Raw genomic sequence first — 26126 nt, 5'->3', positions numbered from 1 at the left:
ACTGCTTCTCATTGTTATTGTTCATAATTTTTCCTTAACAGCTTTTTGGTCTGAAGTTTCTTGAAGAGAATGAAATTCTCCTTTTTCCTCTCTTTCTCCTTGTTACAGATGTGGAAGTAGAGAAACGAAAGTAGCCAGAACTACACTGGGGATCAGTGGTGGAATTGTATGTGTAGCCATAGGCGTCTCCTTTCAGAGTCAGTGTCTCCCATTGAATCATAGAATCATAGAATCAACCAGGTTGGAAGAGACCTCCAAGATCATCCAGTCCAACCTAGCACCCAGCCCTATCCAGTCAACCAGACCATGGCACTAAGTGCCTTATCCAGGTTTTTCTTGAAGACCTCCAGGGACAGTGCAGAGAAATGGTAAGATGGAAGTGCTGGGCCTTGATCAAGATTTGCTTCTCTAAAAACCACAAGGGAATCAAAACAACAGATGCTGAGAAAATGCAATACCATATCTAAGATTTAGCACTTAGTGGTGTCAGATGAAATTCCATCCTGAATTGCTTCCATTTCTAAGTACATATCCAAGATGATAGCAGAAAACTGGTCCAACAACTCCAAATGCTCTAAAAACTCTAGGAGTTAGTAGATCTTTATAGAAATGTAGTTTGATTCATTTTAAATTACTTTTTTTCCCCCATTTTTTCCATTGGACTTCTTATTAAACTGTCTCCTAAGGAACAGGCTCCTCTAAGTTAAACAGAATTCTATCAGGGAAAATGGGATTTTTATGGAAAAAGAATTAAGCTGGCATGCAGAATAATCAGAAAATAAGTACTTTCATGGGATTTTAATAGCATGAGATTGCAGACTCTGAACAATATGGGAGGTTTCTCACCACACTGAACGTGGAAGCTTCTGCAATAATTTGGATTCTTATGATCTTTGCCTGATTTGCTAAAGGGGAGTGGTTAAAAAAAAACCCAAACAAACTACATATTACTTCTTCTTTTTGATTTTCCTTGCAGTTCTTCTTCTAAACTACAGAACTGCTGGGAAAAGTGCTGTTTGGAAGAGATTACTGACAACTTTTTGAGAAGTAGTTCAGAGGAACCAAATGCAATCTATTTTCAGCATATGGAGAGAGAAGAAACACATTTCATACCTGCACTCAAGCTGTATTTCTGAATGGACAGAACCTGACCTATTGAATGCATTTCCAGATTTCTCACTGCACCAAAGCAAGTCAACTGGAGGAAAACAAAACCCAAATGGCTTGACATTGAGAATTTTAAAGGCTGAAAAGTTCACTGGTCGGTGTAAGGACATTATATAGTTTCTTTTATTTCTGAATAAAACTCCTCTGTGCCTGAGGGACATTAGTGCCATGATTTTTTCAAGATTACCTGTACTTACAGCATTTCCCCCAGAATCAGCTCAAGTGTTTTAGCAATTACTACATAATCTTCCATCTTTCTGAAGCAAAATCCTGTCTTCTAATGACACTAGATAGCGAAGAGCTCCTCTAATACACCCATTATTCATCCCAAGTATTCTGTTCCTGTGAATCTTCCCACCAGAACCACTGGCCAGTAACATAAAGTAGTGTTTCCAAGATGTAAACTACACATAAAATTCCTATATAAATGTGACACACAAATGAACAGCAGGATTTGAAAGCAATAAAAAGCCTGGATTCTGATCTCTTACACCTGAAGCACCCTGAAAGCTTGAAAAAAGACCAGTTACTTGAGACTAATTATACTATGTCTGTCTCTACATTACTCCATGTCCCCCAAAACCACTCCTTGATACACTTCTCATGATCTCTGAACTAGCTGTAAGCTAGTAAGAACTGGAGGCAATTTAGCTTCATCAATGCAATATTGTGCCTACAGTAAGTAAGTTTGGATAAGAGTGGTACCTGAATTGAGCATGGTATTAAGCAGGTGAGTTCAATTCCAAATACTGAAACCCACCCTGGAAACCTACCAGGGAAACCTGCCACTCAGCTTCCACATTTATTTGGTCAGGACCTTTCTGCTCAGATCAGTACTGCCCTTGATGAAGGAACTGCTGTGCTTCCACTTTATCTAGTGCTTTTTACCACTCTCATTCCAGAAGCTTCACTGACTATCACAGCCTTCTGTATGCGCTTGTACAATATGCTCCTTTTATGGATATCATTCTGTCTTTGGGCAACTGATTCCTGTGCTCCTAAATTCTGGCAAATTTTCCTTGCCAATTATCAGTACGTGATGAAAAACCCACGAAAGCCTTCAAACACTTTCCAACTTGCTGCATATCCTGCTCACTGACTGAACAGGCAATAACACAATTCTTTAAAAGATGCATCCTCCAGCATGCTGTTACACAACTCTAGCACAAAACCAGAACGCTGACCTTGAATTATGTACAAGCCAAACTCACCATTTAATGAATTTTTGCCTCCCAGAAATATGGCCACAAATAGGTGTTTATTCTCGTTGAATGATTGCCATGTAGCTGGTGGTGAGTGAATCCAAGCTTTAATTGATGGTGGATCCTCATGGACAAGTCTCCTTACCAGAAGAGTTGCTCCCAAAGCCTGGGAATGTTTGTGTGCCCACCTGAATGGGCTACAGACACAGATCTGTTTGCCATACACCATGGTCTACTGCCCTCTTGGAGTTTTTAACACAGATTGCTCGAACTTCTTTGCACAGGAATGCATGCACCCTCATAGAACAAGATGATAAAGACTGAGCTGGAGTAAATGTAGATTTGTAGGTCTTCTCATTTCACTAAATGCTAATAATATTCCTCAAAGTTACAAAATGCTACCTGGCAGTGGATTTCAAAGTGCAATTCTGAGAATAATACACAATTTTCAGCAAAATCGTCTGAGCTGCAATGAAGCAGATGCCACCAAACAAAACACCATGCCCTGTTTTTGATTGCTATCCTTTTGGAGAAGGATTTTTTTTCCTTTAAATTAGTTGCACCATATGATTTCCAGACCAGAGGTTTAAGTTTGGAAGACTACATGATCAAGGTCAAATTGGATGGGTATATCAACTGATCTAGTGAAAGAATTCACTGCCCACAGCAGGTGATATGGACTAGATGACCCTTAATAGTCCATCCCAACTCAAACCATACCATCACCCTTCAGTCTGGTGAAGTCCCCACTGACCAGAAAAGGGGTAACATAACTCCCATTTTCAAAAGGAGTAGGAAGGAGGAGCTGGGGAACTCCAGGCCAGTCAGTCTCACCTCTGTGCCAGGTAAGATCATGGAGAAGATCCTCCTGGAGACACTGCTGAGGCAGAAGAATAGTGACAATGTCCTGCACCACATCCTGGTCTCCAAGCTGGTGACACATGGGTTTGATGGGTGGACCACGAGATGGATAGAGAACTGGCTTGATGGCTGCACCCAAAGAGTGGCTGTCAATGGCTCCGTGTCCAAGTGGAGGCCGGTGACAAGCGGAGTCCCTCAGGGATCAGTCCTGGGACCAGTCTTGTTCAACATCTTTGTCAGTGCCATGGACAGAGGCACTGAGTGCAGCCTCAGCAAGTTTGCTGACGACACCAAGCTGTGTGGTGCAGCAGCCAGGCTGGAGGCAGGGATGCCATCCAGAGGGACCCGGACAGGCTGGAGAGGTGGGCACAAGCCAACCTCAGGAGGTTCAACAAGACCAAGTGCAAGGTCCTGCATCTGGTCAAGGCAATCCCAAGCACAGATCCAGGCTGGGCAGTGACTGGCTGGGGAGCAGCCCTGAAGAGAAGGACTTGGGGGTACTGGTGTATGAGAAACTCAACAAGAGCCAACAGTGTGTACTTGCAGCCCAGAAAGCCAAGCAGATCCTAGGCTGCATCAGGAGAAGTGTGGCCAGGAGGTCGAGGGAGGTGATTCTCCCCCTCTACTCTGCTCTGCTGAGACCCCACATGGAGTACTGCATCCAGTTCTGGAGCCCCCATTACAAGAAGGATGTGGAGCTGCTGGAGCGTGTCCAGAGAAAGGCCACAAGGATGCTCAGAGGGATGGAGCACCTCTCCTATGAGGACAAACTGAAAGAGTTGGGGCTATTTAGTCTGGAGAAGAGGAGACTCCAAAGTGACCTTTTTGTGGCCTTCCAGTATCTGGAATGGGTTGCCCAGGGAGGTGGTTGAGGCCCCATCCCTGGAGGTGTTTAAGGCCAGGCTGGATGAGGCTCTGGCCAGGCTGATCTAGGGTAGGGTGTCCCTGGGCATGGCAGGGGGGTTGGAACTAGATGTTCCTTGTGGTCCCTCCCAACCCTGACTGATTCTATGATTCTATGACCTTTTTGCAGAATGCAAAAGCAGCAGGAAAAAAATCTGCCTAGAATGGCACTATAAAATGGAGCTTTGTTTACATCTGCATGACAACAAAACCTGTTTTATACAATCCTTTATCAACTAAAATTTGAGTCAATCACACCATAATGATGTCTATTGATAAGCAACACGAGAAAGGAAAACATTTAAACAATTTCATCTGTTGTTTGCTATCTGAAGAGCTTTTGGGTTTTAATTATTTCGGGTGATGACAGCTAATTAGAAGTGGTATAATTGTACTTTTTGCAACTGATATTTTCTGTGTGTTGATGGCATTAGCATGCCATTAACCAGACTGACTTCTTGTCTAAGATGTTTGATTCATTGGTTATTGTTGAGGAAAGCTGTAAATCAGCTAAAACCATTAAATGTTTATTTTTATTCAGAATGGAGCTCAGCTTCTGCTTTCTTGGGTGGCACAGAGGATAACTGCATAGAAGAGTACTCCATTCTGGTGGAACGCAATATGTAATATAGTCTGTTAAAAGTACATAGGAAGTTTGAACCTATCAAAGTCACTACATGAAATATCTCAGTGGCATAATTATTCTACTCTGATAATTCCTAGCCTTAATCTCCCCCCTCCCCCCTCATTTTGTAGTTGTTAATAACTTTAACAGTTTGTTTCCTTTCAGCAAAATACATATCTATTTTCATTTTATTGATATTTAAGATCCCTTACATTTATTTAACATTCATCACATTTAACTTTTTCTTTTACCCTAGATGTCATTTTATTGATCATGTTTCTATTAGGATAGAATCATAGAATCAACCAGGTAGGAAGAGACCTCCAAGATCATCCAGTCCAACCTAGCACCCAGCCCTAGCCAATCAACTGGACCAAGGGTCCTCAAATTTTTTAGACATGGGCTGCTTCACTGTCCCTCAGACACTGTCGGGGGCCAGGCTATAGCTTGGTTCCAGCCCAGTAGTGTCGCGGGCCGGACTATAGCTTGGTTCCAGCCCAGTCCCGGGGGGTGCTTGTGTGCTCCTGCGCTCAGCGAGTGGATTGAGTGGCAGGAAGCAGCTGCTTGGTTTCCCCCCAACCCCTGGCGGGAGGGGGCCGAGTGGGGGGGGGGGGGTGTGTCTCTAAATACCGTCGGAGCAGACTGAGGAGCCTGGGAGGCTGTATCCAGCCCACAGGCTGTAGTTTGAGGACCCCAGAACTAGACCATGGCACTAAGTGCCTCAGCCAGGCTTTTCTTCAACACCTCCAGGGACAGTGACTCCACCACCTCCCTGGGCAGCCCATTCCAATGCCAATCACTCTCTCTGCCAACAACTTCCTCCTAACATCCAGCCTGTACTTCCCCCAGCACAACTTGAGACTGTGTCCCCTTGTTCTGTTGCTGGTTGCCTGGCAGAAGAGGCCACCCCCCACCTGGCTACAACCTCCCTTCAGGGAGTTGTAGACAGCAATGAGGTCAGCCCTGAGTCTCCTCTTCTCCGGACTAAACAACCCCAGCTCCCTGTCATGGAGGGTAGCAGAAGCCCCTAACAGATCACCCATGCTGTGCAAGTTTTAGTGCCTCACATTGAAGGCCAAACCATCGCAAAGAAACTAAAACAATCTTTCAGTCCCATGAGAAAGTCTCTCCCTAGTCGAGAGAAAAGGTAAACATTGGCCACTGTCGGCCTTGCTTCCCAGGCATGCTCTGCACCTGGTGTGGGCTGAGCTTGGGGTGGTCTTGGAAACTGTTTTGGTAAAAGTTCTCCAGTTGTATGGATTGCTGATAACTTTGTGCCAATCTGTAAGAACAACGTAAAATAGCCTGGGCTGGTGGGTTACAGCTCTTTGAGAACACTATAGAATGGTTGTGCCTGCCTGGGTCGGGAGCTGCTCGCTCTGCTCTCGGCTCTGTGCCTGCTCGCTGCCTGCCTCCTCCTGCCTCGGCCTGCCCCACGCAGGGGCCGCAGAGGCCTGAAGCCTGCCTAGGCCTGATCCTGACAAACAAAGGACACCGCCCAAAGCTTCAAACCTGGCTGAGCTGAGCTGTGGAACAGTGAGTGAGTCAAAGAAAAGACTCTTCTACCTAAAGACTGAGTAGCTTTAAAGACTCTAAAGAAATCACAGACTCTCTTTTATTTGCTATTTTCTGAAATGTTATTCTACAACCTCAGATCAAAAGAATTCAGGTGGGGAATTTAGCTCGGGAGGGGATCTCCGTGTCTGAGCAATAAATCACTTGAAATCCACACGTGAGCCTTCGCCTATTTTCCCCTAATCCCCCCAAACTGTCTTCCGTGACACTCCCTCAGCCTCTCCTCATAGGGTTTGTGTTCCAAAACATAGATGCAGTTCTGGAATGTTTGTACCTACATTTGCATTGTCTCACAGTATCACAGTATCACAGTATTATCAGGGTTGGAAGAGACCTCATAGATCATCAAGTCCAACCCTTTACCACAGAGCTCAAGGCCAGACCATGGCACCAAGTGCCACGTCCAATCCTGCCTTGATCAGCTCCAGGGACGGCGACTCCACCACCTCCCCAGGCAGCCCATTCCAGTGTCCAATGACTCTCTCAGGGAAGAACTTTCTCCTCACCTCCAGCCTAAATTTCCCCTGGCATAGCTTGAGGCTGTGTCCTCTTGTTCTGGTGCTGGCCACCTGAGAGAAGAGAGCAACCTCCTCCTGGCCACAACCACCCCTCAGGTAGTTGTAGACAGCAATAAGGTCACCCCTGAGCCTCCTCTTCCCCAGGCTAACCAATCCCAGCTCCCTCAGCCTCTCCTCGTAGGGCTGTGCTCAAGGCCTCTCCCCAGCCTCGTCACTCTTCTCTGGACACGCTCAAGCATCTCAGTGTCCTAAACTGTGGGGCCCAGAACTGAACACAGTACTCAAGGTGTGGTCTAAGCAGTGCAGAGTACAGGGGCAGAATGACCTCCCTGCTCCTGCTGGCCACACCATTCCTGATGCAAGTGTTTCTTGCAGGATAGAAGTGCAGCCTCACAAAAGGAGATCACACTTCTATCGATGCAATTCAATCAACAGTGAAGGAAGACTTGCTTCAACTAAAATACACATTACAAAGAAAACATATTTCAGTGATCAAAGACTAAAATTGAAATCACACTATGAATCTTCCCTTGAAGTAATACAGAAAAAATACAGAAGAGGAAGACATTAATCAATAACTGCTTAACAGTTAATATTTTGTTTTCAAAATTGATCTGTTTCAGGGCTTAGAGTTGCACCCAACCAGATTTTAAGGCTGTTCAGTTTGCCTCATTTGACTTTGAATCAGTAGTGAGCTCTAGTAGTCTGAAAGAGGTATGACTAGCACCTCTCCCCTTCTCCCTTGTTCTGAAATAATGACTTATTTCAGATTCAAAGCAAGCTGTAAATTAGGATTAAAAGGTCCATGTCATTTTTGTGGAAAAATACAGAATTCTTAATTGTACCTGAGAGGATGTGTAAAACTCACAGAAAGATGCTATCACTTTGTTATTAGAAGTAACTCTGAGCTTGTACTTAGGATCTGAAGATATTTTTAAGAGAATTTTCTTCCTTGTATGTGTATTCCAGGTTGGCAGTAATTGTTCACTTAAAGTCTATCTGTGTGATCCTTTGAAGTCAACAGGAGCTCTCAGTACATAGTGTGTGCTTAATGAATAAGAAATCTGTTTTGTTATACTGCAGTCTGGGGTAATATTCACATCCCCTCAGGTTGCTGTCTATGATGGAAGAAAAATAGAAGTCATGGTGATTTCCCACAGAAATGGTTAACTGGAAGAAAAGGTGCAGGGATAGGACTTCTGAAACATGCTATTTGTTGGACACTCAGCATCCCCGGTCTGGAAATGTTCTGCAGAAGCCTCTGACTCCTAATGATGAATTTTCATTGAGCCTCCTTCAGAATTGTGCAGAAATTTGGCCTCCAGCAGAGTCCCTGCCAACTCAATCTAAGCCTCAGAGATCTAAGGTTTCACACAAGCTGACATCAGTGGTGGACAAGGCTTCTCCAACAAGTAAATTTAACCAAATTTAGAGATGGATTTACAACATGTCAGCTATTACCTTTGTGCAGCAGATGTGAAGCAGGAATGAATGACTATCTGTTCTAGATCTTGCTGTATTAGTAAAGAAATGTAGAAACTGATCCATAGAAACTTGTTTAGGTAGGCAGGTTGCGTTTCCAGCAGCTGGACAACTTAATTTTGCAGACATCTTATGCCTTAGAAGGATTTGTTCCCTCTCTCTTCAATTTCTAACTGGCAAAAAGCAAAGGTAAGTTTTTACATTAACCACTATTGTGAGCTGGAAGCACCTTGCCTTTGCCAGCTCTACTGACCCACTCCAATTAGCTGCTTGCTTGAAGGATCTGCTTAGGTCAGATAATCAAATCAGTGGGTGTAAATCAGAAAGAAAGTGTCAGTAAACACGCTTCACAGGTCAGAAAAGAGAAATCTCTGTTATGTCTTACAAATCAAGAGCTTTCCTTTGCATTAATATGAAAGGATTCATTAGCTGAGTATTTCCAATTCCAAAGAAAATCTGAAGGAACAGGAAGAGAGATATGCAACTCCAAATTTATGTGAAGTCTGGAATGCCTTACTGAACTTAGTTATGGAGAGATGTTAATCACTGTACCCTCTAACCTGGCTTTGGGTCACTACCTTTGCTCAATCTTTGCAAAGATTAACAATCACCCAATTTGCATATATAGCTCTGTAAAATATTTACAGGCACAGATTGGAGGAATGAGCTCCATTATGCCTGCAAGCTTCCTGTCTTTCTGGTTCTTTCAAACAAAATCCAGAATTAGGTTATTTCCCTGCCTTCACCCCTTTCCCCTCTTAGCTCCTCTCCCCTCCTGAAGTAAATCAATGCAGCCAGAGTAGAATAATGATTTTTTTTTTTTTAATATAATAAGTATGTATTTTGTTTGGGGTTTTTCAGAGCTGGATAGTTTTTACTAATCACATCCCAGGTGAGCATAACTTTAAACATGAAGATGGCAGAAGCAAATAGGTCAGGGGAAAAGGTTGTATTTTTCTGTGTTGCTGGATAGCAAGGCACAGCAGCTCTGGACTTTTCAAGGACTGGATTCTTACTTAAATGAACTTCCTGACCAACTGCTGGATACAGTTTGAACAAACTGTCAGCATTTCAACTAAATTAACCTTTTCTTTCCTTTCCTGTTGTGTGACACAGTAACTTCCATGGGAAAAAACCAAACAAACCCAAAAACCTTCCCTTATGTTATGAAAAATGTTGTTTCCTACCTGACTCAGCAGTTTATAACCTCTCTATAACAAATCTACTTGTTCAATACAAAGGAAATGCTTTGTAAAAACAAAAATTACATTCCCAGCTCTTCTACTCAAGGCCAGACAGACTCTGTACCAAGTATTCAGGCTGTCCATGTTTAATCCCCTGGTGAGGCAATACGCCTTGCTTTTTGCTGTTTCCTGTACTGAGATTGGCACAGTTCAATATTGGCTTCTCCTGCATCTCAGCTTTTCCTATGGGACACTTCCAACAGGTTTCCTGAGATGAGGCAACATGTAGATAACAGCAACTATTTCCCAAAGAGACAGACTCCAGCCTGCTCACAACTGCCAGCAGAGAGCACAGACCAGCTCTGAATCCTAGGTCCAGTGGAAGGGTAGTTGCCCTACTGGTGGCTTCTGAAATCAGATCTGCTCTTCTGACTGCTGACTTTCATTTCACAGTATCACACACAGTATCACAGTATCATCAGGGTTGGAAGAGACCTCACAGATCATCAAGTCCAACCCTTTACCACAGAGCTCAAGGCTAGATTCACTTAGGGCCCTTGTTTTCTTGATACGTGCTGCTAATCAACTACAGCCAAACATGTTCAGAGTGTTCATGACAGCTCTCCCTTTATGCAGACACATTTCTTTCCCGAGGCACTCTGAAAAACCACAATGGGACATTCGTGGGAGATTCTGTCAGATTCTGGAAACTCTCCTGGCTAATCAAGCAGTCTGCAAATTCCTCTATCACAAGGGTCAATGATTCCACATTCCTTTGTGGAGTGCCAGGGTGATCTATCAACAGGAAATCTGCTGTTGGTGGTTGCAGAGCAACCAATGAGAGCAGTTTTCTGTATTGTAACAATCTGGTCTTCACCCAGGCTCAGCTAGGGCTGGGGAATAGCTGACCACAGCTGAGCACTGAGGCTGAATGCTGTCCACAGCTTTGAAGTTTCCTATCTAGATCACTTCCATATCAGGCCACTCAAAGGCAACAGAGTAGCTTGAAAGTTTGTTTAAAAACAGCCCACCAACCAACCAACACCACCCAAAACAACCAAATAAACCCCCACCAGCCAAAGCTAAACAAGCAGGCTTTATTCCAATATAAAGCGAGTCAGGTAAGTTTTTAAGTAGGAGGAAAAAAAGAAATGAGCTAGTTAAGATACTAATTAAATGTTATAAATGATATTTTTTTTTAATCCACAGCTCTACCTCTCCAGAACAGCCCTTTGTTCTGGCCTTGGTTAACCTGTTTTTGCAGCTTCCTGTCCATAACAAATTCTGCCAGACTCCCCTGAGCTGAAGAGGCTTTCCCCTAGCCCTTCCAGGAGCTGTCCAGAAACTCTGCTCCTCTCAGTGGTTCCCATCTCTGAGTTCCTAGATTCATGCCTTGCTCTCTCACTACCTGCCCAATTCCTCGTCACATTCACTCAGGAGCAATTTCCCCCATCCTGCCTTCTTTCCAGTTGTATGAAGCTGTCCACATTTCTATTTAAAAGATCACCATGAAAACACCTGCATCAACAAATGTCAAGTCTTACTGACTCACAACTTCTCAACCAAATAGCTTTTTTATGTCCAGCACTCAGTTCAAGAGTAGTTCACCTTTCTGCTTAGCCTTGGAGGCAAAAGGAACCAGGCTGTCAACAACCCTGTTAAAAGCCATTAACTCTCTTACTATCTTCCTCATCTGTATTCTCCCTTGACAGGCCACGCAGCAAACTCAGCTCTGGAAGATTCTTGAGCAGAGAGAGTAATCAGCATCATGAGGGCTGAGGCATCACTTCCATGTTTTGGACACCTCATTGCAGCCCAGCTTCTTTTTCCGAAGCTGAGGCACACAGCTGCCTGCAGCAAGGACAGGCAGTGTGGACAGGGCATGGTGCAGGCAGTAAGCACAGGACACCCCCCTGTCTATGCATCTCCTGTGTGCACAGGGAGTGCACCCCTCTTTTCCAAAGGTGAACAGTTTCTTTGTTAAAAAACATTCCAGTAATCTTCACTAATATGTATTTTTATGTGTCTTGCCACATCCCAAAGGAAATAAACAAGTTTAGAGGAGAAAAAAAAGTACTTTATGTTTGTCTATATCTCTTTTGCTAAATGTTCTGAATTAGCAGTACTTGATTATAAAAAGGCTCATCTATATATCCAAGGAGTTTACTTTCTTCGACTGGCAGTCACCCTTGCAACAAGCTCCCTGCAATAGCCACCAAAACCAAACAAAAAAAAAAGATGACATAAATACAATTAAAGCAAATCAATTTAGAAGGTGAACGTTTATTCATGGTGCTCATTCGGCTCTAGCTGCTGTGGATATTCTACTCTCCTTACACTGGCTGGTGATGCTGAGATATTCCTATCAACAGTGCCTTGTTCTCAGTGTTTGAAACAGCTTTTCCAAAGGAAGAATGAGATTGTGTTTTCTTATACTACCCCTCTTCCCCCCCCAAATCTCAGTTTCTGTACCTTCTACTTGTTTCTGTCTCTGTGCTCTGTCTTTCCTTTCTATTGCTCCTCAACAGACTCACTGGCAGTCTGACCTCCAGAAAAATCATAATTAAAAGTGCATTCCTTCCAGCTCAGTGCATTTCACCACAGCATGATTTGTGTCACAGCCAGGCAAACAAACAAACAAACAAACAGCAGTATGGCTTCAATAGAAAAGGAGAAGTTTTCAGAACTGGCTTTTCAAAGCACTCTGCTGTTGTTGAAAGTCCGCAGGTGTCACAAGAAATGCAACCCTCTGGGTTGTTTGTCTCTAGCCCAGGTATAGAATCATAGAATCAACCAGGTTGGAAGAGACCTCCAAGATCATCCAGTCCAACCTAGCACCCAGCCCTAGCCAGTCAACCAGACCATGGCACTAAGTGCCTCATCCAGTCGTCTCTTGAACACCTCCAGGGACAGTGCCTCCAGCACCTCCCTGGGCAGCCCATTCCAATGCCAATCACTCTCTCTGCCAACAACTTCCTCCTAACATCCAGCCTATACTTCCCCCGGCACAACTTGAGACTGTGTCCCCTTGTTCTGTTGCTGGTTGCCTGGGAGAAGAGGCCACCCCCCACCTGGCTACAACCTCCCTTCAGGTAGTTGTAGACAGCAATGAGGTCCCCCCTGAGCCTTCTCTTCTCCAGGCTAAACAACCCCAGCTCCCTCAGCCTCTCCTCATAGATCATCCTGTTAGTTTTCATCTGTTACTTAGATAATGAAACATAAAAATTAGTATCATGCTCCTGATATTATTTAATGCTTACTGGGCTCGAAGGTTAATTTGTCCAACGGGTGTTTCAAGGAGGACAAGATTTCTCCTGCAGGAAGAATAGGTGATTAAATGTGTGGAACTTACACAAATCTACTACCTACCAAGCTTCTCTGTATTTTTTTTTCTTTGCTCTTACACAATTAAGAAGTAAAAATGTATCTCTCTTCTCCATAAACTCTAGGGAAACGGTGTGTGTTAGATGTCTCAGCCTGGAGAAGAGGAGGCTCAGGGGAGACCTTATTGCTGTCTACAACTCCCTGAGGGGTGGTTGTGGCCAGGAGGAGGTTGCTCTCTTCTCTCAGGTGGCCAGCACCAGAACGAGAGGACACAGCCTCAAGCTATGCCAGGGGAAATTTAGGCTGGAGGTGAGGAGAAAGTTCTTCACTGAGAGAGTCATTGGACACTGGAATGGGCTGCCCGGGGAGGTGGTGGAGTCGCCGTCCCTGGGGCTGTTCAAGGCAGGACTGGACGTGGCACTTGGTGCCATGGTCTGGCCTTGAGCTCTGTGGTAAAGGGTTGGACTTGATGATCTGTGAGGTCTCTTCCAACCCTGATAATACTGTGATACTGTGATGTCTGGGGAACAGATTCTGTTACAGGTACTTTTTGAATGCAGGGTTTAAACAGGCAAGGAAAACCATATTGGGAGAACTGAAGAAATTAAAATGTTCTGAGCATTTGACATTGTGAAAACACTAAACCAAATTTGAGAGTAGATAAGTTATTCAGGGAAGTTTCTGGCAGTGCTAGGTAGAAACAGTAAAAACAACTGTGCAAGGTCTGAGGGTAGACTAAATGATAATGAGATTCCTTATAAGTGACAGTTCCACAATGAGCTTTCACTGTAGCTCTGTGTGTGGCTTGACATAGCAAGAGCAAAGCAGAGGTGATGTCTCAAATTCCCTCTAAGCAACAGCAAGTGAGTAGCTTTGTTGAATTACAGTCACTGGCTTTTACAGCAGTATTTGGGTTCAAATAAATATTGATTGAGAGTCTAGTTTTCCACAACACTTTATTTTAAGTCTAGTTGAACTCCATGGTTTTATGCAGTTAGGTTACGGTTAAATAATCCAGGATCCTCAATAGGACTACAACTGTACTGTAGGTTTTCTTCTCCAAAAATGCATTTTTATTTTGGTTCTCAGAAGTCAACTGTGCTAAGAAAACTGCTTCATGAACTGAAAGCACAGATAACAGAAGAATGTTAATTTGGTGTTTTATTTTACATTCTTACCATCTTGGTGCAATTGTTAGGCAAAAAATGTTATGAAGTTATAAACTAAGAGGACAAAACATCAATACCTGCCAGTGGTTTGAATGTTAGGCACTTGTGCTTTTCAGATACTCTCTAAAAGGAGCTGGATGCCAATATCCACAACAAGCAGAAAGAGTTGTCATTTTGTGAAGGACTATCAAGGCTTTCTCTGCTTCTCAAAAGCAGGTGAAAAAAGCTGGGGAAGAGGACCAAAATAAAAAATCCCAAATCACTGACCAACCAGGATTCATCACTTTAAAGTAGTTTCATTTTGCTTCATATTCAAGCATAAACAAGAATGCAATTTGCTACAGATTCCTTTGAATTAGGGGAATTCTTTCTTCCAGCTACTTAATTTTCAACACCAAAACACGGTGGAAAACCTCTTCTCAACAGGGAAGTGTTCAACTTAGATACCACTTAGATTCCCAGCAACAGAACGAGGGGATACAGTCTTGAGTTGTGCCGGGGGAAGTACAGGCTGGATGTTAGGAGGAAGTTGTTGCCAGAGAGAGAGATTGGCATTGGAATGGGCTGCCCAGGGAGGTGGTGGAGGCACCATCCCTGGAGGTGTTCAAGAGACGACTGGATGAGGCACTTAGTGCCATGGTCTAGTTGACTGGATAGGGCTGGGTGCTAGGTTGGACTGGATAGGGCTGGGTGCTAGGTTGGACTGGATGATCTTGAGGGTCTCTTCCAACCTGGTTGATTCTGTGATTCACTACAAGACAGGCTATAAATTATTTAAGTAATTGAAGGAACTTGGCTGAATAAATAATGCTCAAGGTTTATTTTCTTTAGGGGATTTTTTTTTTTTTTAAATCAACCTCATCTGTGTGATAAATTATTTATCACAGTATCACCAAGATTGGAAGAGACCTCATAGATCACCAAGTCCAACCCTTTACCACAGAGCTCAAGGCTAGACCATGGCAACAAGTGCCACGTCCAATCCTGCCTTGAACAGCTCCAGGGACAGCGACTCCACCACCTCCCTGGGCAGCCCATTCCAGTGTCCAATGACTCTCTCAGGGAAGAACTTTCTCCTCACCTCCAGCCTAAATTTCCCCTGGCATAGCTTGAGGCTGTGTCCTCTCATTCTGGTGCTGGCCACCTGAGAGAAGAGAGCAACCTCCTCCTGGCCACAACCACCCCTCAGGTAGTTGTAGACAGCAATAAGGTCTCCCCTGAGCCTCCTCTTCTCCAGGCTAAACAATCCCAGCTCCCTCAGCCTCTCCTCGTAGGGCTGTGCTCAAGGCCTCTCCCCAGCCTCATCGCCCTTCTCTGGACACGCTCAAGCATCTCAATGTCTCTCCTAAACTGGGGGGGCCCAGAACTGAACACATCCACCAATCTCAGTTGGTTTGCAGTCATAGAATGAGAGAAAAACAACAACAGCAAAAAATGATTTGGCAAACGTGACTGGTGAGAACTTCATTAATTTCAGAGGTTGAAAGTCAAACTGCAATCCAACAGTCTTTGCTTCACCTGATACAGATGACCAAATCTCAGTGATGACTACTTGTTCTGCTCAAAGTGAAGGCTATGTTGTCAGAAATATTACTCAAGAATAATTGGTTCATCTAAGTGGTACACTTGTAGCAAAAAAAAAAGTTTTAAAAGTTCAAGCTTCAGTTAGGGAGCTACTTAACCAGTTACTTGCATCAGAAATGACTCATCTGATGCAGTGAAAAACAAACCCTGTTGCTTTTGGTGTTTTGTTGGGAGTATTTTAGCTCATCATATTTCTGATTTGTTTTCTAGACATGTAGGAGAGAAAATGTAGTCAATGAAGCAGCATGGGTTTGTTCCTGTATCAGCACTTCATCTAACAGCTCTCCCCTTGCCTGCAGTGTGTGCAGTACTAATAATAAGCCCTTTGACATAAAGACACTGTAGCCTTCTCTGGTGCTACCTTCATCAGCAGTGGCAGTGATACAACACCTGGATCTAAGAAGTAGTCTCTCCTCCTCCCTGCCTTGGGTGAGAGGATGAACAACCCAGTGACCAGATCCGATTTAGACTTTAAACACAGGAGGTTCACAATGCTGTCAGTCAGCCATGTGCTCAGTAGAGCATGAAATGGGCTATGCCACATTTCTTAGACAGGTCAGATCTCAAGCCCAGAGGAGAAGAAGGAAGAATTCCAGTGCCTTGGAACAGGATGCTGTCCCTTACATACAGTTAACATCCCAGGACATCTGATGGATAGTGCATCTTGTCTTTGGGCAGAGGGTAAAGGGCCACCACACTATGCTGGCACATCCCCTGTTGTTACAGGGCTGAAGGATGCCTGACAACTGAAAGAAATCAATGTCAATTTGCTTATAACTTCATCAGCACATTAATTACTTCACTGACTAAATAGTTAACTAACAGAGGTAGAATTCAAAAGTCCAAGAAAACTTCACAGTGTTGCTATGTAAAATTTTCTCTATTCCATTTTCAAGCTGTTATGTGGTCTAATGAAGCCTTACTTTTTTCTCTCAGAGCCAGTTGCCATGGCAGTGACTTAAACAGTCCAAGTTAAACATTATAGCCTCTATTTCCTAAACAAATAAGCAGCTTCTCCCTCTGCAAAGGACCACAAATGGTACTTGTGCAGCTCTCAGACATTGCATTATCAAATGCTTTTAAGCACTGAGCTCAGCTGCAAGCAACTGGGTCACCTAACAGGAAGGACCAGCTGGAAGGTACAGCCTTGTGTGTGGGCAAAAGGGGGACATTCTGGTGGTTCAGGCTTCATAGTATTTCCAAATCAGGTGAGGTCACCCTCGCTTCTGCTGTTCATTAGCAAACATTGAAAACATGAAGAAAAGAGGAAGCAAAGTAAGCTTCAACCTAAGCAAAGCTTCAAGTCAGATATGCAGGTAGGCAGCATAGTGCCATGTAGAAAAAGGATGAATCATAGAATCAACCAGGTTGGAAGAGACCTCCAAGATCATCCAGTCCAACCTAGCACCCAGCCCTAGCCAGTCAATTAGGCCATGGCACCAAGTGCCTTATCCAGTCTTTGCTTGAACACCTCCAGGGACGGTGACTCCACCACCTCCCTAGGCAGCCCATTCCAATGCCAATCACTCTCTCTGCCAACAACTTCCTCCTAACATCCAGCCTATACTTTCCCCAGCACAATTTGAGACTGTGTCCCCTTGTTCTATTGCTGGTTGCCTGGGAGAAGAGACCAACCCCCACCTGGCTACAATGTCCCTTCAGGTAGTTGTAGACAGCAATGAGGTCACCCCTGAGCCTCCTCTTCTGCAGGCTGCACACCCCCAGCTCCCTCAGCCTCTCCTCATAGGGTTTGTGTTCCAGGCCCCTCACCAGCTTTGTTGCCCTTCTCTGGACACATTCCAGCACCTCAGCGTCTCTCTTGAATTGAGGGGAAAGTAACAGAAGTAACAGAAGACTCAGTATTCAGCTGCCAAACTACTTCTGCCTGGTAGAGGGAAAATGAGACCATGTGTCAGGGGTGTTTTTTTGAGAAGAGGGATAGTGCTGCCTGGTGTGCCTTTCAGAAACACTCTGCATTCAGGAGATCAGAGGTACTGTTGTTGTGCCTGTTGCTTGCAAGGACAGAAAGGAAGGAGAGAAGAACACCTTTCTTCCCTACTTCATAAAAGGCAAAAAGACACAAGGCAAGGCAGCCCAGGATCTGCAAGGGGGTAGATCTAAACATCACAGCACATGTTATTTTCCCTGCCTGACACATTAAGTGCAAGTGAATGGGAGCACTGGAAGCAGTCTGAGACTGCAGAGTCTCCCTTGGAGTCTGTATTCAGAGAACAAATAAAGTAGTGTTCGCTTTTTCAGCACAGACAAATCCTTCCTCAGAATAAATGCTTCACTCAGAGAAAAACCTGTTTGCATAGAATCTTTCAGAGAATCAATCAGGTTGGAAGAGACCTCCAAGATCATCCAGTCCAACCTAGCACCCAGCCCTAGCCAGTCAACCAGACCATGGCACTAAGTGCCTCATCCAGTCTTTGCTTGAACACCTCCAGGGATGTTGACTCCACCACCTCCCTGGGCAGCCCATTCCAATGCCAATCACTCTCTCTGTGAACAACTTGGTCCTAACATCCAGCCTAGATCTCCCCTGGCACAACTTGAGACTGTGTCCCCTTGCCTGAGAGAAGAGGCCACCCCTCGCCTGGCTACAACCTCCCTTCAGGTAGTTGTAGACAGCAATGAGGTCCCCCCTGAGCCTCCTCTTCTGCAGGCTGCACACCCCCAGCTCCCTCAGCCTCTCCTCATAGGGCTGTGTTGTTTTTCACAGCATACACATTCCTGATGAACGAAGTTTGTGGTGACAGAAACATTCTTGACATTTTAAAACAGCTTTTATTTTCCCCCATTTCTTTATTTTTGCATTATTCTCCACAGGAAGGGAACTGGGAAGAAGAGAAGGATTTCATCTTCTGTACAGGTTTCTAATTAAAACTTTTGCAGCACTTAACAGATTTATACAAAAGTCTCATATCCTGTGTGGGTCTTCTAATCTCATTCTAGAGCTGCTGCATACAAGATGGATTTTATTACATTCCTCCATTTTATAATGTCTAATTTTAACTTATCTAGATGCGAGCAAGTATGGCACTTTTCATCAGAAGAGGACTGAAGATTTAGCCCTTAAATGTTGATCCTTTCAGCTTTTGGGCTAAAATATCTTTGAACCACTTGAAGTTCTGGGTTGCTTATGCTTTTGGTGAGCTTAGAAAACCTGAACTTTGGAAAATGTAGTGACTCATGACCTCCAGTCCTAGCCACTATGCCTGCAATTGAACAAGCTAAGCAAAGTCAAGTGAGACTGCACTTGAGATCAGCAGACCTGGTGGCTGTGGCTGGAAGCTGCACTGGTGAGAGGCACTGTCACAGGGGTATTTCTGGAACATCCCACTGCAGAGACATGGATCTAAAAGATCTTTACATTAATACGTATGGATTTGGAGGAAAACTGCTGATTTTAATGTCTTGGCCAAACTGTATGGCCTATTATGGTCCCTTCCAACCTAAACTATTCTATGATTCTATTGCTGTAGAGATAGGTTGGGCTGGATGACCTTGGAGGTCTCTTCCAACCTGGTTGATTCTATGATTCTATGATTATAACTAGTGTCATCTCAGATACACCCTTACTTAACAGACATTTTCACACCATGCTGTACCACACTTGACAGAAGCTACATTCTGCCAAAAAGTTGCAGTCTTTCCATACCCATGAAGCAATTCCCACTAATATATTTTGATTTGAAGACCCTTTCTGGTATGAAATTACTACTACTACTACATCACCACCAGTAAAGAAAGGTTACTAAGTTCCTCAACAGAAGTATCTAATAGGTAATTGTTTAACACTGGACTTCAGTGTTCAAAGGAAAAAGATCATTCCCTTTCCAAATATAGTAAAGCAATAACATATAATGAAAAGAATGAAATGTTTTCACTTTGAACACTAATAATAGACATCATCTCATCTGCTGCAAGTGTCTATTAGACCTCCTTTCCTACAAAGCATGAACAGAGCTGGAGCACAGCTGTATTGCACTTGAAGCTCTATGTTGACACTTTGAGATCATAGAATAGAATCATAGAATCAACCAGGTTGGAAGAGACCTCCAAGATCATCGAGTCCAACCTATCACCCAGCCCTAGCCAGTCAACCAGACCATGGCACTGAGTGCCTCATCCAGTCTTTTCTTGAAGACCCCCAGGGACGGTGCCTCCACCACCTCCCTGGGCAGCCCATTCCAATGGCAAATCACTCTCTCTGTGAAGAACTTCTTCCTAACATCCAGCCTATACCTCCCCTGGCACAACTTGAGACTGTGTCCCCTTGTTCTATTGCTGGTTACCTGGGAGAAGAGGCCAACCCCCACCTGGCTACAATGCCCCTTCAGGTAGTTGTAGACAGAGATAGGAGGCCCAGTGCATTACAGTATGAGCTATAATTTTGATCACTATGTAATTTCCAGATACAACAAGGCCTCATCACAAGCAGCTTTTAGAACATGAGTTCCATTGTACAGACACTAAACCCAGCCCTGGGTTTGCATCAGAGATACTGTTTATCAGAAATGGTGCCAGTTTTACTTAATGAATAACATGAAATCTTACTGAGTCTTTGAAGTGAAACCTTTGGCTATTCTAGATGAAAATAATGAGCCTAGTGAAGAAGTCCTTCACCTTTCTGACAAGGTAAAGTGGGAAGAGCAAGTAGCTCCAGTGTTAACCAAGAGTTTCATAACAAACAGCAGGCAGCCACTCCACTCTCATTAGGAAGAACCCTACCTCTTTCCAAACTCTTAGACACCAGGGAAGGGTTTCAGATATTACCATTACAAAAACTGACTGTTGATCTCCAGCTCATTTATCTGTTGACAGAAACATGCTCAGTCCAACAACAGATAAACCAGTTAAACCCTTTCTGCTTCTTCGAACTTCAAAGTGCTATAAAAGCAATGACAGCAGAAATGGGTTCAAATGATGTCATGAGCAAACTGATACATCAAATAAAACATATTTTTTTGAAATTTAAGGGAAAAAAAAAAGAAAAGCAACCACCCTCCCTTAATTTCTCCATATTTAGGTATTTGTTAGATATATCAGACCACAGAAATTAGTAGCACTAAGCCACTAAGGTCTAAATTCTGGCCTCAAAACAAAACAGTTCTGTTTGACTGCTAGAATACGTTTCAATAAGTTTTAATCATGATTTGTTTTGTTTTAATGGGAAAATTGTCCACTCAAACTGTTATTTGAACCTATTCTGATGGAAAAACTGGAATCATCATATCTGAAGAGGAGATTGAGCATGGAGATTTCAAGCCTTTTTCAATGGGTGAAACTGTAAATCAGTGAAAGCTGATGCAAGTGCTCCACTCCTGTTTTGTAACTACACATCCCTGAATGCTCTACAAGCCAAAGAAAATTATCTATTTTGTAATAGTAGCTAGTTATGATAAGATAGGATGAACCTCATATTTTTCCATTCAGAATTCAACTGCTTGTTTCAAACATTCTGGGGGTCAATTCTGTCACTTTGTACACAAGATAAAAGTGGTACAGCTGTAGGGTTCCCTTCTCCCACTTTCTTCCAGAGTTTCTGGAGGGCAGCCAAAGCAGTAGCTCCTGCCCTAGTTCTCAGACAGCCCCAATAAGTGGTTCTGGGAAAGAAAGTTGAAGGTTTGAGCAGTCTTCCAAGACAGCTCAGATCACACAGATGTGCACACTCTCATAGGCAGTGGCAGGGAACTTTGCTGCTATCTTTGCTTTTCCAAACAAGGACTCTAGTGGCAACTCAGAAGTGCAATTTCACATTTGCTTTTCTTCTTTTTCACTAAAGAGAAGGATTGAGGCCATAAAAGGCCTGGGACTTCTCTTTTCAATTTCAATCTGAAAAAAAACCCCACCCAGCTTTAGAGAAGGCCACCACAGCTAGATCTTGGTGGTCTCTAGGTCTTTAGGTATCTTCTTCCATGGACAGTCTTTAAGGGTCTTTGTAGCAGGATATGTTACAGAACACCCCTGAGCTTGCTCTGACATAGGTTACTAGCTAAACTGTGTTCAGGCATGCAGAGACAGGAAACTCAGTGCCTAAAGTGAAGCCAGTCTTGTCTTTCAGGCTAAGAGCAACGTGGGCTTTAACCCTGACAAGACAAACGGATGTTTGCATGCTTTGTTTTCCCCTTTTGATAGCAATAATAAAAATCCTTCCCCACTTTGCTTCTCTGCCAGAGTTTTATTACACAGCATCAGGAATGACAGACCCAGATAAACACCTGCATTTCACAGTATCACAGTATCATCAGGATTGGAAGAGACCTCACAGATCATCAAGTCCAACCCTTTACCACAGAGCTCAAGGCCAGACCATGGCACCAAGTGCCACATCCAACCTTGCCTTGAACTGCCCCAGGGACGGCGACTCCACCACCTCCCCGGGCAGCCCATTCCAGTGTCCAATGACTCTCTCAGTGAAGAACTTTCTCCTCACCTCCAGACTAAATCTCAGCTATTCTATTACAAATTCTGCTGTACTGCATCCTCAGCTGGAAAAGAGAGCACAGCAGCGTGAACTTAGTGAATGGCTGAAGTACAGTGTATGCAGAAAGGGCAGGTAGGGGTGGTAATATTTCTGTATACAGAAAGGGCAGGTAGGGGTGGTAATATTTCAGTTCATGCCATCAGCAAAAGTTATCTGATACATAGCTAAATGTATCACTCTGCTAACCATATACACTCATAGTTATGCAGAATAAACATGATAGGCAAAATCCCATTTCAAATGCTACAGCAGAAAGCTGTTAACTTACTTTCCAAAAGTAGCTTCATGGAAGATTGATGGGACTTAAGAGAGGATGTAGTTTGTGTTGCAAACTTTTTTTGCACAGCTACCATTAGCTAAAGAAAGTCATTTTACATTATATCTCTACAATATAAAGAAGTACTAAGACAAACTCAAAATGGATTTCCCAGTCTTCCAACGAACACTCACATCATCATTTGCAAAGCAGAAAATGTGTGATCATTCAGTAAACTATCTTCTATCATGGCAGTAATGAATGCTACATAACCCAGTCTAAAACTAAGTTGAACCACAATAAAATCAAGAACATACCAGGTCTGGGACTTATACTGAAATCCAGCCAACCTGGAGCAGCAAACCCGTGTTCAAACTGGAGACATGCAGAAAGTTATGGTGAAGATATGGAAGCCACTTCATTTGTGGAGCATAACAGCAGATGCTTTGCTCTTGCTTTCAGTCACTGTCATAAGCCTCCCTTCCACCCACACAGGTAGGAAGGCTATGAAGGATACTGTCCCACGTTGTGGAAGTGAGAGGCTACTGACTTAAGGAACCACCCCTTGGCAAGATCTCTGTTCCTTCCCCCCCTCCTTGTACTTCAATACTTTTTAAGCCTTTAGAAATCTGGGTCTGATGAAACAGCTCTTTTTATTTAGCATTAAGTTTTGATAGGGAACAGACTAATCCACCCTATCCAGGAACAAAACTTGCTTCAGTTTGCAGGTTCTTTTGCTAGAAGACACTAGACACTACAGGATTTTTTTGGCATTAGAGCAAACTGAAAGTATTCTTTTAATTTTAGTTTTGTTTCTCATTATCCCAGCTATTTTAATTAGAAATAAAGTAATCTTCCATAAGTCTGCCCATGATAGTAACAGGTGTGTGATGTTCCTGTCTGTATCTTGACCCACAAGTTTCTCCATCTTATTTTCTCCCCCTGTCCTGTGGGACAGCAATAGCAGCAGTGAGAGAACATCTGAGTGGGTGTCTGGCAGCTGGCCACAGGATGCAACATTAAAAACAGTCTGCAAGAAACAGTCACTGCCCATCTTATGTGGATTGTCTCATCTTCTTGTTCAGTGACTGCCACTTGCCCCAACAAACATCATCATCCTAGGTTTTTGCCAACAGTGACCAGTATCCAGCCTTCAGGCTTCTTGGATCTGATTATTTTAGGACTTAGCTTTTTGTGATCATTCCTTGTTTTCAGCATCTCTAATTTTCCCTGCTTGTTTCCATTTTATGCTGCAATAATTACAGAGGCTTTTAATGCCTGAACACTCTAGTGCCTGCACACTCTAATGCCTGCACACTGCCTAACAATCCAGCTGATTCAGATTTACATCTTAATTGCCAGTCACTCAGAAGGAAGGGAGGGCCCAATTATTTCATTGAGTCTTCCTTTGACTTTTCAAACTGATGCTCTTTCCATCATCTCCTCCATCTGTCTTAACATTCTTCATCCTTGGAAGAAGAATGAGCTAGGACTCAAAAGAGTTGGTACTGAGCTCTAGGGAAAGTTGTAAAGTCTCACACCTTTCAGACAGAACTAATACTCTGGAACAGCTCCTAGAGCAGGCATGTTTTAACAAGTGCACCTATGATTAAGCTAATTGTGAAATCAGAAGTACACAGAACTGAAAGGCACTTGACAGGTTTCTAGCTTTGTTCAGAAAGGTAAACAAACACAAGCAGGTACAATACCTTGATAGATAGAGTTTCTGAAGGCTCAGCCCTCTTTAAGGGCTCTGCTAAAGAAGGAATCCAGCTCTGCTGAAATCAGTGACCCGTTGTGTTTTCTCCAGCCATAGGTCACCATGATGTGCAGTCGCAGGAGTTCAAGATGGGATAGGGACTCCAGCAGCACACATAGCTCCCTCAGGTAGTGTATTGGATGTCCAAGTACTGGCAGCAGGGCTGGCTTCTGTGAGAAGAGGCCATGGCATCTGGGTGGGATTCTGCCAGTGAGCCAAAGTCAATTCACCACATGTGAACAGAGAGCATTTGAACCTCTTCTAAGACAACCTGGCCATTGCCCCCAGGTTACAGTCCACCTGGCCCACGGAACAGCTAGGGACATGGGAAGTTCACTTCCTATTCTGCTGTCTTTTCTATCATGGACCTCACAAAAACAATTGCAGCCTATCAAGGTCTACAGCACATGGCTTCAGCTTCCCATCACATGCATATCCAAACTCACTGTCGAAATAGACTGTGTGCTCCCACAGGCCCTGCTTGCCAAACCATTTATAAAATCACTGCTGTGAGAGAAGGTAGGAGGAAAGAGAATTTTCATTTTCTTTTCTATCAAAAAATTCCTTCTCCTTCACCCTGGAATGTGCAATATCAAACTCATCAGACAGCCCAGTCTGGCCCACTTCAGATGGAATCAGTTTTACTGAGTTGGTGAAGAGCTAATCCAACAAACATTTCTTCCAACTTCTCTTCCAATCTGAGCTCTTCTGAAACAGGCTTATCTCTTTGCCATGGTACAACCTATATGAAATTCTGCTTCTTCCTCCTCTTCTCCAGAGCACAGCTCAATCAAGCAAGAGAAGAGAAAGTACAGATACCTCCAGTGCCACACTACAGTCAGGATATTGTGAGCTCTAAGAGAGTCCACAGGCTCAAGAGAAAGCTGGATAAATTCCTGGACTATAATTATGTCCAGAGTTATGAACAACTCTGGCTAAAGAAGTCAATTTAGATGGTTAAGAATGGAAGAATACCTGCAGGAAGCACTGCTCTATGCTCACCACATTCGTTCATCAGCTGGATATAGGATCCTGAGCTCGGTGCCCTTGTAAAGCTGTTATTCAATTCTTCTATATCACCACTGTTGAACAAAACATGTTCCAAATTTTCACAGTATTTTTTACTGAGCCTAGATAGAAGTCATAAGATAGCTGTCTTCTCTAAACCAGACTAAGAGCTGTTTTCCTCTCTTCTAGCTGTCATGTATTTATTATGTCAGTTTTCAATTGCCACATTCACCTAACTTGCTGTGAAGGGAGAATTAATAAGTCCAGATGTCTCACCTAGCAAGTAATTTTTGCACAGAAAATGTGCCTTTCTAACACAGTGCTCTTGTGTACATCAAATGGAAGCATTCTTTGGAATTTTCAGAAACAGCTGGGAAAAATATTACAGCAGAGGAGTCAATAGGCTGTTGTGAATTCATAATATATTATTTTTTATTAATATTAAAAATTGTGGAAAAAAACTTCCCTGAGAGCCTTTGGATTGTCAGTAGACAGGAAGCAGTTGCACAAAGAGTATTTATAAACAGAGAATTAAACAAACAATGAGAACTTGGAAAAATAGGATTGCAAACCCAAGAAAAATCTGACTAGGCTTATGGAGTCTTACCATTAGCTCTAGCACGATGCTTTGGTCCTTGAGAAAGCTTCCTGTACAAAGATGCTTCCAAAATCCACGGTAATGATCCTGGGGTAAAATGCAAAATATTCCAGGCAGAGGGAAGGAGAGAAGAACCGAGTTGCTGCTGCTGTGCTGCTAGTGCTAACTGCAAACACATGGCCAATGTGATTCCCAGTCAACGAGCAGTGAATGAGGTGCTGGTGGAGGGTCAGTGCAGAAAGGCAGTTTCTAAATCACCCCCCCCTTAAATACATCCTTTTGGAAATGCAACTGGCCAATAGGCACTAGCATTGCTGTTCTGGCCAATGAATTCAAAAGTTCGTGCCAGGAGGCACCTTGAGGGGTAGCACAAGACACCTGCCACCTGGTGCTAAGCCCCTAGCCCTCAAGGCCTCTA

The 26126-nt window shown here is 43.6% G+C and overlaps 1 protein-coding gene across 1 annotated transcript in view; it reads right to left on the bottom strand.

Moving 5' to 3' along the window:
• SLC13A1 (solute carrier family 13 member 1) overlaps positions 1 to 26098 on the bottom strand; it is a 53016-nt gene extending 26918 nt beyond the window's left edge. The window contains exon 1 of the mRNA XM_064142007.1: positions 25718 to 26098. Within this exon, the coding sequence (XP_063998077.1) occupies positions 25718 to 25886 (169 nt within the window). The 5' untranslated portion in view covers positions 25887 to 26098. The remainder of the gene's footprint in view (positions 1 to 25717) is intronic.
• Positions 26099 to 26126: the final 28 nt, after the last annotated feature.

The sequence above is a fragment of the Pogoniulus pusillus genome, chromosome 4 (genome assembly GCF_015220805.1).
Source record: "Pogoniulus pusillus isolate bPogPus1 chromosome 4, bPogPus1.pri, whole genome shotgun sequence".
NCBI classification, from domain to species: domain Eukaryota; kingdom Metazoa; phylum Chordata; class Aves; order Piciformes; family Lybiidae; genus Pogoniulus; species Pogoniulus pusillus.
The sequence above is the reverse complement of the archived record's forward strand: the minus strand, read 5'-3'. Positions and strand labels throughout refer to the sequence as shown.